The sequence below is a fragment of the Kogia breviceps genome, chromosome 8 (genome assembly GCF_026419965.1).
Source record: "Kogia breviceps isolate mKogBre1 chromosome 8, mKogBre1 haplotype 1, whole genome shotgun sequence".
NCBI classification, from domain to species: Eukaryota; Metazoa; Chordata; class Mammalia; order Artiodactyla; family Physeteridae; genus Kogia; species Kogia breviceps.
In genome coordinates this window covers 65,970,290-65,986,694 of record NC_081317.1, presented here as the reverse complement: position 1 = coordinate 65,986,694, position 16,405 = coordinate 65,970,290, and the positions used below count along the sequence as shown (strand labels likewise).

General features: G+C 39.1%; 1 protein-coding gene across 14 annotated transcripts in view; it reads left to right on the top strand.

Annotated features, from left to right (window-relative positions):
* Nucleotides 1–16,405, top strand: part of KDM4C (lysine demethylase 4C) — a 430,596-nt gene that overhangs the window by 64,607 nt on the left and 349,584 nt on the right. For all 14 annotated transcript variants that reach the window (XR_010841968.1, XR_010841967.1, XR_010841969.1 and 11 more), the window contains 2 exons: nucleotides 4,367–4,542; nucleotides 12,965–13,079. Coding sequence is in view for 11 of the 14 variants with exons in the window: in XM_067041564.1 (XP_066897665.1) it covers nucleotides 4,367–4,542; nucleotides 12,965–13,079 (291 nt within the window). In the remaining 3 variants the exon portion in view is untranslated. The remainder of the gene's footprint in view (nucleotides 1–4,366; nucleotides 4,543–12,964; nucleotides 13,080–16,405) is intronic.

Sequence of the window (16,405 nt, the reverse complement as noted above, 5' to 3'; positions counted from 1 at the left end):
TCTGGGCTCTGAATGCAGCCCTTTGTCCTGTTGTTCTCCCTCTTTTGTTGCCTGAAAACATATATCTTACTGTGTTCCACTGGGATTAGTGAATGTTCTGTGGTCGGGGGCACGTTTAGTAATCTTAGAAGAGGCAGCAGCAACTACCCTCACAAGGGAGCTGCAGGCACACAGAGGACACCTGTGCTGCCTTGGGTGTTCTCTGACAGAATGACGTTAATGAGAACTACAGTTAGTTTTCTGAATGTTGAACCAGACACACCTGAGTCCAGACTTTTTTTTTGAGTGAGACTCATTGACAAAGCTGGAGTTACTCATTTATTCAATCTTGTGGTAATTTCCTTTTACTTATACTAGGAATACAATAAACTGTTTTATTCCTAGTCACTTTTGCCGTCTTTTACATCAAGTCACATGGACTCAGTTTCACCTGATTTCCTTCTTTTTCTGGAAGTTACAGCAATAGCAAATGTATAAAATGACACCAAATCAAATCAAATTGTAAAGATCAAAACTGCATTAATGTTGCTAGTTTACTTTGAGGACTAGCCCTGGGGAACAGAACCACCTATGAAATTCTTTGTTGATGGACCATTTAATGAATTGGTCTTAATTTATGATTTTGGTTGAGAAGTTCCAACAGTAGTGACTTTGGCCTCAGGTTACAGTCTGTCTTGCTTGATAACATTTTTTAAAAAGTCAATTTATTAACTAATTTTTGGCTGTGTTGGGGCTTCATTGCTGTGCGCGGGCTTTCTCTGGTTGCCGCGAACGGGGGCTGCTTTTCATTGTGGTACGCGGGCGTCTCATTGCAGTGGCTTCTCGTGTTGCAGAGCATGAGCGCTAGGCACATGGGCTCAGTAGTTGTGGCTCGCGGGCTGTAGAGTGCAGGCTCAGTAGCTGTGGCGCACGGGCTTAGTTGCTCCGCAGCATGTGGGATCTTCCCGGACTAGGGATCGAACCCGTGTCCCCTGCAATGGCAGGTGGATTCTTAACCACTGCGCCACCAGGGTAGTCTGGTTAATAACATTTTTTTAGATTTATGCTTTAGATTCAACGTTTTTTTTCCAGAGTGAGAGGTTTGACACCCTGACTTTCTGTCTACAAAATTGGTGGTCCCGTTGCGAAAGTGAAAAGTGACAGTGTCCTTAAATGTAAAACTTGTACTGTTTTTGTGGAGAAAGGTTATGATGAAGCATTATTATATGAGCAATGGCTAAATTCTTCGGCAGCAGTGTTCTGGACGTAGCCTGTTCTGGGCCTGAGGTTATACATAATACAGAGCTTCACAAGTAGCCTAGAGGGTGCAGATAGCTATCTGTGCCCAAAGGTGAAGAGTGTAAGAAGCACTGCCCTTCCTCCTCCTGCTCCTTTCTCAGTTGGTAGATGGTAGTAATAGCAACATAGTTCAGTATAAGTAGTGCAGATACAGATTTTAGCTGGACAATTTTTACTGGTATAGGGCCCAGGCTGGGGTTGGGGAAATGGTAATATGAAATATATATATATATATATATATATATAAAGTCCTAAGTATGTTGTGCTTACGATTCCTATGTAAGAAAATTTGATGTGTTAAGATTTAAAATTATAGTTAAAAAATAAGATTTTTGTTATAGGCCTGAACTTACAGATTTTTAAAGTTCTGTCTAAACATTTTAATTGAAGTAAATGAACACATGCACAAAATATTCACAAAGGTAATATTTAGAGTTTTGTAAATGTATTCCTTCTTTAACTTTAGAGAAGAACATTTGGTTCAAAATTTTTTTGGGGGGAACAACTGCCTTGTTTTTCACACACAGGAAAATATTTAACTCTAAACATAATATTGATTTTGATTGTAGATATATTTATAAATAGGAGGCTGAATAAATCTATGTTTTATATTTTGGAATATGCACATTTATTTCTGATGAAGAAAAAGTTAGTATTTATAACACTCTTAAATACTGCCCTCTCCCCTTTCAATATGTGATCAAGACAATGTAGTATGTTTATCCATATCCATTTGGTGCGATTGTCCATATGCTTTTAAAGTACTGAGTATGTGTCTCATTTTAAGCTAACATACCTTGGATAAAATAAAATGTATAATATTGCTGATGAAAATTAAATTAATTTTAGACTTGACTGCTCCCCCCACCTCTTTTTTGAATTAATAGAGTCGTTTATCAGCTGTATAACATTGGCCAAGTCACTCCTTCCCCGACTCCAGGTTTTCTCATCTGATGAAGCTTGACTTAAACCTTTCACGAAAGCCAGTTGCAGGTGCAGTGTAGATAAAATGTGAAAGACAAAACTTTAAAACTCTTAGAAAACAAAATAGAATGTATTCATGCCCTAGAGTAGGAAAAAATATATTTTTTAAACAGAAGATCAAGGCAAAAAATGAAGAAGTTGGATTATATTAAAGTTAAGAACTTATATTTATCAAAATATACAGTTTAGAAGGTTAAAGGGAAAGTTACAGGGTAAGAGAAGATATTTGATATATGTAGACACACATACATATAGATATTTGCAAATACACACACACACACACACACACACACACACACACACATTCTTCTAAGAATAACCAGACTATATACGGAGTCTCTATACATTAATAAGAAAAAGACTGACAGTGCAATAGTAAAATGAGCAAGAGGCTTGAGTAAGCACTTTACGAAAGAGGATATCTGTAGAGTCAGTGAATATATGAAGAGATTTCTTTAGTTATCAGAAAATGCAAATAGAATCCACACTTGAGTACCATTACACACCTTCCAGAAAGACTAAAATTTAAACGATCAACAATGCAAAGTGATGATGAAGATGTGGAGCGACAGGAACTTTCACACATTGCTGGCGGGAGTATGAAATTGTACAACCACTTCGGCAAAAGTTTGGTAATAACGATTAAATTTGATCTGTACATATCCTATGTCCCAGTAGTTTCACTGTTAGGAGGGTCTGTGTGTGTGTGTGTCTTTTAGAGAACCGTGTGCCCACATGCAGCAGAAGATGCAGACAGCAATATTAATAGTGTTGTTTGCACTTGACAATAATTAGAAAAAAATAAGTGACCACCAAGTAGTCACCCTTACAAATAAATATTTATACGAAGGTGTACTAAGTAGGAATGAAAGTCAATGAACTTCAGTTACCTAGGTCTTCATATTTGAATCTCACAAAAATATTGAGCAAAATATAAAAGATAAAGAATGTATGTATATATGGATGCTTATGTTTCTGTACATTTAAAAAACTGTTATCAGGGTTTACGCACAGACATAAAACTATAAAGCCCAGCAAGGAGATTAATAGTGTAAGTGCCATGATGGTGACCACCTTTTGAGTAAGAGGGGGATGTATTTGGAAAAGGGTACCAGGACCTCTGGGGTGCCAGAAGTATCTTACTTCTCATGCCTGAGCAGTGGGTACACTGGTGTTTGCTTTATAATAACTCACAAAGCTACATATTTGTGATTATGAATTTTTTGTATGTGTGCCATCTATATTTTGCAATTAAATTTTTAAAAGAAGTTTGTCTTTAAAAATTAGGATAAAAAAATAAGAAAAAAAAAGAAAAAGAAAAATTAGGATAACTTCTAAAGGTGGATAAATTCCAGCTATAAACCATGACTCAATTCATAACTTTGTTCCTTCTAATTTTTGATCATATGAATATGTGTTTTTGGTTTTACTGTTGATGATCTTTTCATTGTTAGTAATTAAGTGTTGAAATACTATGGGAAAGCAGTGGTGTGCTGAGCTACTTCATACAGGCACATGAGAATTGAGAGTGCACATCTTTTCCAACCCCATGTTCAGTGACGTCACATTGGTAAGCTCAAATTGGCCATGGTGGGAGTAGTTACACCGTGGAAATAGGCAAAAACCACAAATCAGGGTTCCCCCCCCCCCCAGCAAGTTGCTGGTTAAACGTTTACTTGCACACCACTCTGATTTGCCATATTGTGTGAGAGGTGTTTAAAGATATCAACTAAACCAATACTTATTTTTCTCATGGTACTATAAACAGCACTTGAACTCTAGCAAGTTATTTTACTTTTGTGTGTCTCTCAATTTTACCTTTAAAATAGAGAGCTTAACAGTAGCCACTAAAAAATAAGTTAATACAAGTACAGTATTTTGCATAGTAAGTACTCAGTGAATTTTGCTGTTTTAAAAAAGTCATGTCAGTAAGGTGAATATTTGGGAGAATGCAAGCATTTCCTTTAATGTGAATCTTCACAGTTCTTTTACACATTTGTCATATAAATGCTGAGAAACTCTTCACTTGTATTCTGCTGGAATAGGAAAGCTAAATAACTACCTGGAATGTTTTCCAAATAATATTTTATTATTTTACTTTTAGGTGATTCCTCCTAAGGAGTGGAAGCCAAGGCAGTGCTATGATGACATTGACAATTTGCTTATTCCAGCGCCAATTCAGCAGATGGTCACAGGGCAGTCAGGACTGTTTACTCAATACAACATCCAGAAAAAAGCCATGACAGTGAAGGAGTTCAGGCAGCTGGCCAACAGTGGCAAGTGAGTAGATTCAGTTTACTATTTTTATTTCTTTCGAAGATATAGGTGAACATGGTAAGAAACCAAGTAGATGGGAGCTTGTGGTGAAAGGCAGGAGTCTTCTGCACAATCTCTTTCAGTCCTCATTTAACTGTTACTGTTTTCTGTTTTTCAGGTGGTTGCCTGCCTACTTACTTTAGTTTACTGCTAGGGAAATTGTTCCTCATTTTATCACCTCATTCATAATATTTGTAAATGGTTTTTTTCCTATCTTTTAGTTGCCATGAGGTTTTTTTTTTTTTTTTTTTGGTGCACGGGCCTCTGACTGCTGTGGCCTCTCCACAGCTAGTTGGCATTGAGCGTGGAGCCACTCTTCGTTGTGGTGCGTGGGCTTCTTATTGCAGTGGCTTCTCTTGTTGCAGAGCATGGGCTCCAACAACTTTCCAGGGAGGTGGGGGAACCCTGATTTGTGGTTTTTGTCTATTTCCATGGTGTAACTACTCCCGCACAGGTGCGCGGGCTTCAGTAGTTGTGGCACGTGGGCTCAGTAGTTGTGGCTCGTGGGCTCAGTAGTTGTGGTTCATGGTCTCTAGAGTGCAGGCTCAGTGGTTGTGGTGCACGGGCTTAGTTGCTCTGTGGCATGTGGAATCTTCCTGGAGCAGGGCTCGAACCCATGTGCCCTGCATTGGCAGGCGGATTTTTTTTTTTTTTTTTTTTTTTTTTTTCGGTACACGGGCCTCTCACCGCTGTGGCCTCTCCCATTGCGGAGCACAGGCTCTGGACGCGCAGGCTCAGCGGCCATGGCTCACAGAGCCAGCTGCTCCACAGCATGTGGGATCTTCCCGGACCGGAGCACAAACCCGTGTCCCCTGCATCGGCAGGCGGACTCTCAACCATTGCACCACCAGGGAAGCCCGGCAGGCGGATTCTTAACCACTGCGCCACCACGGAAGTCCGGACAATGTTTAAGTCTTAAATGATAAGGTATATATATTAGAAGATGAGTAATTTAAAAAGAAAATCCTTGAATGACTTGAAGGGCCACCATTATTGTGTTATAACGAATCACCCCAAACCTTAGTATCTTAAATCATAAACATTTAACATCTCAGTTTCTTAAGGTCAGGAATCTGGGAGTGGCTCAGCCAGGTGGCTGTGGCTCAGGGCCTCTCCTGAGGCTGCATTCAAGTTGGCTGGGGCTGCTGTCACCTGAAGGCTTGACTGTGACTAGATTTTCTCCCAAGATCGCTCCCCTTACGTGGCAGTTGGCTGGAGTCCTGAGTCCTTTGCCACATGAACTGCTCCTCATGTTGTGGCAGCTGGCTTCTTCCAAAGCAAGTGATCCAGGAGTTACCAAGATGAAGACACAATGTCTTTTCATGACCTGTTTCTTGACTGTCCTTTCTGCCATATTCTATTTGTTTTAAGCCAAATGCAGCCCATACTTAAGGGGAGGAGAATTAAGCTGTAGGTCTTGAAGGGAAGTGTATCAAAGAATTTGTGGATATATTTTAGAAACTATCACAGTTATGATTATTATTAAATTGCCCCCCTGTTTTTTTTTTAAAGTTTCTGATATGGTGGTTAAGGCCTTAGATCAAAATATTAATCTGGAAACAAAAATACCCCCCCAAAACCAACCAACCAATCATCCAACCAAAAAACATCAGTGTCTAAATTCTCTGGAGGGTATTCATGAGATTAAGTCCTTTGGATAAATTTAGTTGATATCTTTTAAAAAAATTTATATTTGACGTAGTAAGCACTTGATTGTACTTGAAGAATCTTTTTTCTGTGTGAAGTTCCTATTATGGAGCATTCTGGCTAATCCAAAGCAATTAGACATTTTATAATTAATTCAAGTTCCTCTTGAATTTTTTGTTTAACATCTTTATTGGAGTATAATTGCTTTACACTGGTGTATTAGTTTCTACTTTATAACAATTGAATTTTTTTTCATAGGCATTAGTAAAACCTCATTGTTTCAGATTTCATTGATTGAGAATGTGAAACTTTTATCATGGACTAGACTTGTTTGTTTTTATTTTTTAAATTTTTATTATTTTTTAAAATTTATTTACTTAAGGCTGTGTTGGGTCTTCATTGCCACGCATGGGCTTTCTCTAGTTGCGGCGAGCTGGGGCTACTCTTTGTTGCGGCGCGTGGGCTTCTCACTGCGGTGGCTTCTCTTGTTGCAGAACACGGGCTCTAGGTGCATGGGCTTCAGTAGTTGTGGCTCGTGGGCTCAGTAGTTATGGCTCACGTGCTCTAGAGCGCAGGTTCAGTAGTTGTGGCACACGGGCTTAGTTGTTCCGCGGCATGTGGGATCTTCCCGGGACAGGGCTTGAACCCATGTCCCCTGCGTTGGCAGGTGGATTCTTAACCACTGCACCACCAGGGAAGCCCCCTTGTTTGCTGTTATACTCCTTAAGAACTCTTTAATAAGTTCAATGTTAAAACAAGATTGCAGAAGCAATTTTATCCAACTTTTGTTTTTCCTAACCCAGTGTTAGAAAGATATTTTCTTTTTTTTCCTTTTAACTTAATTAATTAATTAATTAATCTTTGGCTGCATTGGGTCTTCGTTGCTGCACCTGGGCTATCTCTAGTTGTGGCAAGAGGGGGCTACTCTGTTGTGGTGCGGGCTTCTCATTGCGGTGGCTTCTTTGTTGTGGAGCATGGGCTCTAGATGTGCGGGCTTCAGTAGTTGTGGCATGTGGGCTCAGTAGTTGTGACTCGTGAGTTCTAGAGAGTAGGCTCAGTAGTTGTGGCACATGGGCTTAGTTGTCCATGGCATGTGGGATCTTCCTGGACCAGGACTGAAATGCGTGTCCCCAGCATTGGCAGGTGGATTCTTAACCACTGTGCCACCAGGGAAGTCCCTATCCAACTTTTTATAAGTACAAACTGTTTACCATATTCTGTTCTCCATTTTCTAGTTCCTATTTCCAGAGTCATTCTTAAAGTATTAAATAGCTTACAAAACCCCCCTCCAGGCCACGTGGGTCCCTGGGGGCATAGGAGGGAGGCCGGCGAGATCAGGAGAGGCAGGTCGGAGGGGTGCTCTGGGAGAAGCTGGAGAGGAGCGGAGGGCGATTGCCCAGCCCACTCAGGCATGGGGAGCCTGCTGAGCTCCCAGGCTGGTCCCCTGCTCTCCAAGGTACCCCCCACAACCGTACTGGCTGCATTGGCCCTGGGGGCATAGGAAGGAGGCTGGGGGGATCAGGAGAGGTAGGTGGGAAGGGCCCTCCCAGATCCCAGACTGGAGGTGCAGGAGAGGAGAGGAGGGCATTTGTTCCACCCACTCGAGCCCAGGAAGCCTGCTGGGCTCCCAGGTGAGGTCCCCTGCCCTCTGAGACCAGGGGTGGGGGGCACGCCTGGGCCCCTTCTGTTCCTTGAGCCTAAGCCCCACCACCCACAGCCCCCAGGATCTTTTCCAGCCCTGTGGGTCCTGAGCATTAGCCCCACCCACTGCCCAGACCTCACCCTTGCTTAGGCCCCGCTCTCCACAGCCAAGGCCTTCCCCACCCCCCCTTTTTTTTTTCCTTTCCTTCCTCCTCTTTTTTACTATTGTGGTACTGATGTACCTTCTGATTGTTGACTCATCTATATTTTTATTTTTACATTCTTTCTAACACATCTGTTAGTTTCCTAGTCTAATTTTATTTTTTACTTTGTTATTTTTCTCTCTTTTTTTTTTTTTTGCCAGCCCATGCGGCTTGCAGGATCTTAATTTGCAAGCCTGGGGTCAGGGGGAAGCTCCTGCAGTGGGAGCTCTGAGTCTGAACCACTGGACTAACAGAGAACCTCAGACAGCAGGGCTTATTCATTGAAGTGAGGTCTCATAGAGTTCCTCGTCTCAGCAACCAAGACCCAGCTCTACCCAATAGCCTACAAACTCCAGCATTGGAAGGCTCAGGCCAAACAACCAGTAAAACAGGAACACAATCCCACTCATTAAAAAAAAAAAATGAGACGGCAAAAAAATATGTCACAGATGAAGGAGCAAGGTAAAAACCTACAAGACCCAATAAATGAAGAGGAAATAGGCAATCTACCTGAAAAAAAATTCAGAGTAATGATAGTAAAGATGATCCAGAATCTCGGAAATAGAATGGAAGCACGGATTGAGAAAATACAAGAAATGTTTAACAAAGATCTAGAAGAACTAAAGAACAAACAAACAGGTGAACAGCACAGTAACTGAAATGAAAAGTACACTAGAAGCAATCAATAACAGAATAATGGAAGCAAAAGAACGAATAAGTGAGCTGGAAAACAAAATGGTGGAAATAACTGCTGAGGAGCAGAATAAAGAAAAAAGAATGAAAAGAAGACAATCTCAGAGACCTCTGGGGCAACACTAAATGCACCAACATTCAGACTATAGGGGTCCCAGAAGAAGAGAAAAAGAAAGAGTCTGAGAAAATATTTAAAGAGATTATAATCAAAGACTTCCCTAACATGGGAAAAGAAATAGTCACCCAAGTCCAGGAAGCACAGAGAGTCCCATACAGGATAAACCCTAGGAAAAACACACCAAGACACATATTAATCAAACTAACAAAAATTAAATTCAAAGAAAAAAATATTAAAAGCAACCAGGGAAAAACAAAAAATAACATACAAAGGAATCCCCATAAGGTTATCAGCTGAGTTTTCAGTGGAAACTCTGCAGGCCAAAAGGGAGTGGCAGGATATACTTAAAGTGATGAAAGAGAAAAACCTACAACCGAGATTACTCTACCCAGCAAGGATCTCATTCAGATTCGATGGAGAAATCAAAAGCTTTTTTTTTTTTTTAAGATAATTATTTTATTTTTTTAAAATTTATTGATTTATTTTTGGCTGCCTTCCTTCTTCATTGCAGTGGCTTCTCTTGTTATGGAGCATGGACTCCCGTAGTTGTGGCACGTGGGCTCAGTAGTTGTGGCTTGCGACTCTAAAGCATAGGCTCTGTAGTTGTGGCACACTGGCTTAGTTGCTCCATGGCATGTGGGATCTTCCTGGACCAGGGATCGAACCTGTGTCCCCTGCATTGGCAGAAAGATTCTTAGCCACTGTGCCACCAGGGAAGCCCAAGGAAATTTATCTTACTAGGCACTTACTTTATTCATATCTCTGTTTTTATTCTGGTGGCTTAGTTGTAGATTGACTCTTCCTGAAGGTAGCCGTTCAGGTGACAGTCTCTGTTTTGTGTTCCACTGTATACCCAGTGCTTGGTACAGTATCTGAGACATGGTAGGTGCTGTTTCAATATATGTTGATTGAAAAAATAAATAGTGTCATGAAGCTAAAATATACTTTAAGTAGTATAAATTATTAAACAGATTGTAAAGATTTACTTATTAACAGAATATACATTTCTTGATATTCTGAAGTTCAAAGATAATTTTAAAAATAGTGGACTCTAGGGACTTCCCTGGTGGTCCAGTGGTTAAGAACTCATGCTTCCAATTCAGGGGGCTCAGGTTCCATTCCCGGTCAGGGAACTAAGATCCTGCATGCCATGTGGAGCGGCCAAAAAAAAAATAGTGGACTCTTTTTTCATTACAAAATATAACCATCATGAGAAATTGTCTGAAAGATTATTTCCAGATTAAGTGTTATTTCTTTCAAAGTTGATGTATCTTTTGAGTTGCATTAATTTCACTATAATTGTAATATTACCTTTGAAATTTATATTTTTATATTTCCTCTGTGAGTTTCATATGAAAGTTTATTTCAAATGCCAGTGAAATGGGTTTTAAGCCTCAAGCCAAGGCTCTACTTGTCCACTCACAGCTACACTAGGATCACATGGTCTTCATAACAGTTATGGAATGGTCCTAAGATGGGACTAATTTTCATGGTAGGCAAGAGGCATTTTTTTGGTCTTTCTGTTCATCTGTTCTCCTTCAGTACATGCCCTTGCATAGGTACACAGTGCATAATGTGCTTGGTGGTAGAGAGGATAACACGCTCATTTGGTTAATAACATAACTTAGTCCAAAGAAAATCTGGAGACCTCCAACATATCTTTACTATAAAAGTTTGTGGAGGTGAGTAATATGCTGCTTCCCATCACTTACATTATTGATGTGTACTTTCTTCTAGGCATGGAGCTAAGTGCTTTACACAATTATCTGATGGAGTCTTCACAACAGCTCAATTGTTATTATCCCTGATTAATACAGTAATAACTGAGGTCCAGAGAGATTCAGTCTCCTGTCCTGGTTTGTGTAGCTTATAAATGGCAAAGCCTGAATTTAGATCCAAGCAGTCTGGTTCTGGAGCCCTGTCTCTTAACAGCTGTGCTATAGTGAATGAAAGGTTCTGGGTAAGAAGTGTGGTTGAATAAGTTTTGAGCAAGTTGAAGCTGGATTTGTGGAATAGGCGTGATTGTTTGGCAGTTCATTAGGGATGGAAACTGTAGCCAGGTTTCATTAGAATCAGGTACCAAGTAAGTGAACTGGTCCCTTTTTCCAAGTTTAGTATCAGTGTTTGTTTCAAATATTCAGGGATTTTAGACTTTAACCTCAATAGCTAATACCAAACTCTAGCTTTCTCTCTTAGAGTTATGGGTTGCTAAAAATTGATCCTGACTGGGTGAATATATGGTGATAGATTCTTTAGGTCTTCTCATAGTGAAAGGCAGTTTAGGTTTTCAATTTCTAAAATCTAAGAAGTTTCTTTAGAAGTCATAATAAACAGCATCTTTGCTACCTTTTTTGGTCACATGACTCTGACCTCTGGTTAGCTTGTTTAGCTTGTGCCTGGAATGTCTGTTACTATTGGAACCCTCTAATCAAAGCATTAGAATGAAGTGGAGTGGATTCTTTCATGCCCATCCTTTTTATTTTTGGTTGCCCCATGAGATTAAATCTGTAAATTACTCTGTATTTCAAATACAGTTGTTAAGTTGTTTGGCATTCTTGCTTATTGCTTAGGTAACCAGTTTGGCATCCCCAGTGTAGTAGATGTAGATGTTGCTTGTTCTATAATTCTTCAATCTAAAATGTCCAGTAGGCTTTATAGGGATTGCTGGTTCTGCTAAACACCTTTTTCACTATGTGTGTTCCATTGCTTTCTCAGTTTGTTGATTTCTTTGCTAATTTTTTTTTCCTGTAGCAACATTGTGTTTTGGGTTTTTTTTTTTTTTTTGGTAATAATATAAGATTATTGTTCAAAATCCAAATAATACAGAGAAGTGCCTTTCTGTAATTCCTATGTAAGAGATAACCATTAGTATTAATAATTTAGAGTATATTTCTTTCTGGCCATTTAATGTACAGTTATAGATCTTTTTTTATGTAAATAGGATCATAGTATATTTACTGTTCTGTAATCTGCTTTATTCACTGTGGGGAGATTTTAATGTCAATATACAGAAGATCTGCCTTATTTTGTGTTCTTTTATTTAACGTAGTCCTAGTTGCTGGACGTAAGCTTGGGGTTTCAGTTAATGCTGCAGCAACATCCTGGGTCATATATCATCGTATATATCTCTGTGTTGTTGAGATTAATTTCTAGAGTTGAATTTTAGGGTCAAAGGGATATTTTTTAAGGCTATTGAAAAATTATACTCTGGTACCAGTATATACCCCGACTCCAGCTGTGTAAGAGAAGTTTCATTTTTTTTTTTTTTTCCTTTGGTATGTGGGCCTTTCACTGCTGTGGCCTCTCCCGTTGCGGAGCACAGGCTCCGGACGCTCAGGCTCAGTGGCCATGGCTCACGGGCCTAGCCACTCTGCGGCATGTGGGATCTTCCCGGACCGGGGCTCGAACCCGTGTCCCCTGCATTGACAGGTGGACTCTCAACCACTGCGCCACCAGGGAAGCCCAGAAGTTTCATTCTTTACCACCATTTATATATTAAGCATTTACCAATCTGATAGGTGCAAAATATCTTATTTTAGTTTTACTTTCTTGGATTTTTGGTGAGATTGTCCTTTGTCAATTTTTCTATAGAAAAATATAAGAAATTTTAAGTGAATTACATATAATTAATAATAAATATTAAATTATATATAACAAATTACATATATTCTAAGTTATATGTTTTATTTTTTATATGTAAGTCTTTCATTCTAAGTTATATGTTCGTCTTTTACATGTAAGTCTCTAAAATGTCCTAGTATAGTATAATTGGTTAAAGATTTTAGAAAATATTTTGAAAGCTAAAATAATATTAAGTAGTTTTCTATTGTTGATAGTTTCATAAAAATATTTTTCTTATTCATCAAAAAGTGAGGTTTTCGTATAATTATTTAGGAATCTTAGAGTCTTCAGAGATCTATGATAAACATATTTATATATTTACTTGTCAGATTTGACAACATGAGATGCTGCAGTATTTTCATTTTGATAGAATTTTGTTTAGAAAGTGATTTAAATCAAATGGGTAGGGAAAATCTTAAAATTGTCTTACTGTTTTGTGCTTTGTTTCATCTCCCTTTTCCAGGTATTGTACTCCGAGATACTTGGATTATGAAGATTTGGAGCGCAAGTATTGGAAGAACTTAACCTTCGTGGCACCTATCTATGGTGCAGACATTAATGGGAGCATATATGATGAGGTATATTTCTATTTCATTGGGTTTTGTAAAGCATCATTTCATGTTACTATTTTTGTTACCGTTTTCAGGGGTCGAGAAGTAGTCATTTGTTGTGACCCATAATTCTTCACAGGACAAGAGGAAATAAAGGTGCATCAGTATGATTTCTGCTGCTTCTGTTTTTTACATTGAAACCAGCTAATTGTACAAATATGTGAGCCTGTTCAACAGTAATACAGTATATGGTTATCTGGCTGATCTTCAAATCACACTCAAAATTTTTAAAAGCAAAGCACGTTATAAAAATACCTGGAAAACAGGAAATATTATTCATAATAGTACCATCTTAAGGCAAAAGCAGTATTGTAATACGTATTCTTCCTGTAGTTTTCCCCTAATCATTTGAGAAAGTTATATTAAACACGCTTATAGGACTTCCCTGGTGGCACAGTGGTTAAGAATCTGCCTGCCAATGCAGGGGACACAGGTTTGAGCCCTGGTCTGGGAAGATCCCACATGCCGCGGAGCAACTAAGCCCATGCACCACAACTATTGAGCCTGTGCTCTAGAGCCTGTGAGCCACAACTACTGGGCCAGTGTGCCGCAACTACTGAAGCCTGTGCAGCTAGAGCCCATGCTCCACAACAAGAGAAGCCACCACAATGAGAAGCCCGAGCACCGCAACAAAGAGTAGCCCCTGCTTGCTGCAACTAGAGAAAGCCTGCGTGCAGCAACAAAGATCCAACACAGCCAAAAATGAATGAATGAATGAATGTATAAAGCAAAAACAAAACAAAACATGCTTATATTCTTTTTTATCCCCCCCACACAAATTGTGAGAATTTTTTGTTTTTTAAAAGTACATATTACAGTTTTTCCAGTTATTTTTCGTGAGAGCATAATCTGCTTGATATAATCTAATCCTTCTTGCCTCCCCTGATACTACTTGAAATCCTATTAAAAAAAATCTTTCCTTTTTGAAACCTTTTGTCCCCTCTCCCATAGTTTTATTTAGAGAAATTTCTTGCCTACCAAAAAGTTGAAGTGATGTGGTGAACACCTGGATGCCCTCACATGGATTCACTAGTTGTTAATATTTGCCACATTTGCTTTTTGTTTCTCCATCACTGTGTCTCTGTCTCTCTGTCTTTATGCTGTAACATTTGAAAGTAAGTTGCAGACATCATGACAATTCACCCTTAATTATTTCAGCATGTTTCTTTCAGTTATAAGGCAATTTAACGTTTACATAATGTCATCTAATATAGAAACCATACTCAAAGATCCCTGATTTTCCCAGTAATGTTCTTTATAACCTGCTTTTTTCCCGATATGAAGGATCCTGCCAGGGATTTCCCTTTAAAGTTAATAAATGTGCTATAGGGTAATACTTAGAGGCTAGATGAATATCCTGTTCCCAATAGTCTTTCACCCAGTGAATTTGCTTCCATTGACAATTCTTGACTGAGTCAATTGTACTATGTTTTTTTTTTTTTTTTGCGGTACGTGGGCTTCTCACTGTTGTGGCCTCTCCCGTTGCGGAACACAGGCTCCGGACACGCAGGCCCAGAGGCCATGGCTCACGGGCCCAGCCGCTCCGCGGCATGTGGCATCTTCCCGGACTGGGGCATGAACCCGCATCCCCTGCATTGGCAGGTGGGCTCTCAACCACTGCGCCGCCAGGGAAGCCCTATTTTACTATTTTTAAACCGTTTCTATTTTGAAATATAAAATAAGCTTGAAAGGGGATAAAACATAAACTTAGAGCTTCATGAATTATTGTAAGGTGAATACCTATGTACCATCCCTGACATCAAGGAAAACATTATGGGCACCCTAGATTTCCCCTATCTGTCCCCTTTACCTATTATAGTCTCCTACTTTTCCTCCAAAGGAGTGGTTATAGGGTATACACATGGGTAGTTTTAGAACAAAACTAGTTTCCAGTTTACACCTTTCTGTACCAGTGTTTGCTACTTCCCATTGCCCACAGCCTCCCTGACACTTAGACATTCTAAAATTAAATGGGAGTGTGTAGTAGGTTCTTGTGGTTTTAAATAACATCATGATATTTTTCTTTTATGTTCATTGGCTGTTTGGATTTCCTCTTTATCAAAATGCCTGTTCAAGCCTCTTGTACGATTTTATTTTTTGTCATGCTTTTCTTATTGAGTTACAGTCTGTTATGACACATTTCTGTATATGAGGTAGTGGCACAGTTTTAGTTTTTCTATATGGATCTTCAGTTGTTGAACACTGTTATTGAAAGGACCATTCTTATTTTTGAAAATGGGCCGGATATTAGATGATACTATGGAATTACTGTTGTCCTATTAGACGTGATGATGACATGGTGGCTATATATATTTTTTCTTGTCAACTGACAATACACACTGAAAAATATATAGGTGAAATAACATGTGGTCTGGGATTTGTTTTGTTTTGTTTTTTAAATTAATTAATTAATTATTTTGGCCACGCTGTGCGGCTTGCAGGATCTTAGTTCCCCAGTCAGGGATTAAATCCCGGCCACAGCAGTGAAAGCACTGAGTCTTAACTATTGGACCACTAGGGAATTCCCCTTGGATTTGTTTTTAAAATACCTCAGGAAATAAAGTGGTATGACTTTTGTTGAATAAAGATTGGCAAAATATTGTTAAATGAAGCTAGATGATGGATACATGATGTTTAGAATATGTGTATGTTTGAAATACTAAAAATAAAAGTTAAAGAAAGGGAAAACATCCTTTCTTTTCCCCCTTTCGTATTTTCACTAGTGTAAGTAACCTCCCTGTTGAGAATTTTTGTTTAAGTTTGTACATGCTCATGTAGAAAAATTGAAAATTAGAGAAAAAAATGAAGAAAAATATTACTCATAAGCTTACCAAACAAACATAACCTCTTTATGATTTCCTTTTGGCCATTTATTTATTTTGGGTATCCTATTTTATTAGCATTTAAATTTCACCAAGAGTTCAAGCATATGCTAGCCATATGTTCAGACTTTTGAAATAAAGATAAAATGGTCAAACAGCTTTAAGTGTGCAATGTATTTAACACTGCACAATATATTAACTAACTAGACAATCTAGGGGGTGGTATAACTATATACTTAGGAGCACCAAGTATAGGAACAGGTCCTGGGATTGGAGGAAAAACCCGCCATTCAGGACTGAACAGAGGTCCTTAGTTGCTGACAGAATCTCCCCTTCACTTCAGACTTGAGACAAACCCAGCAATCTATCAACATACAAAACCCACTGATTTCAGGACAAACAGTAACAGGATAGACTGGCCAGAGCCAATTCAGATTGTGGGGATAGTCTGAAGCGAGGAGGGCTGGCTGC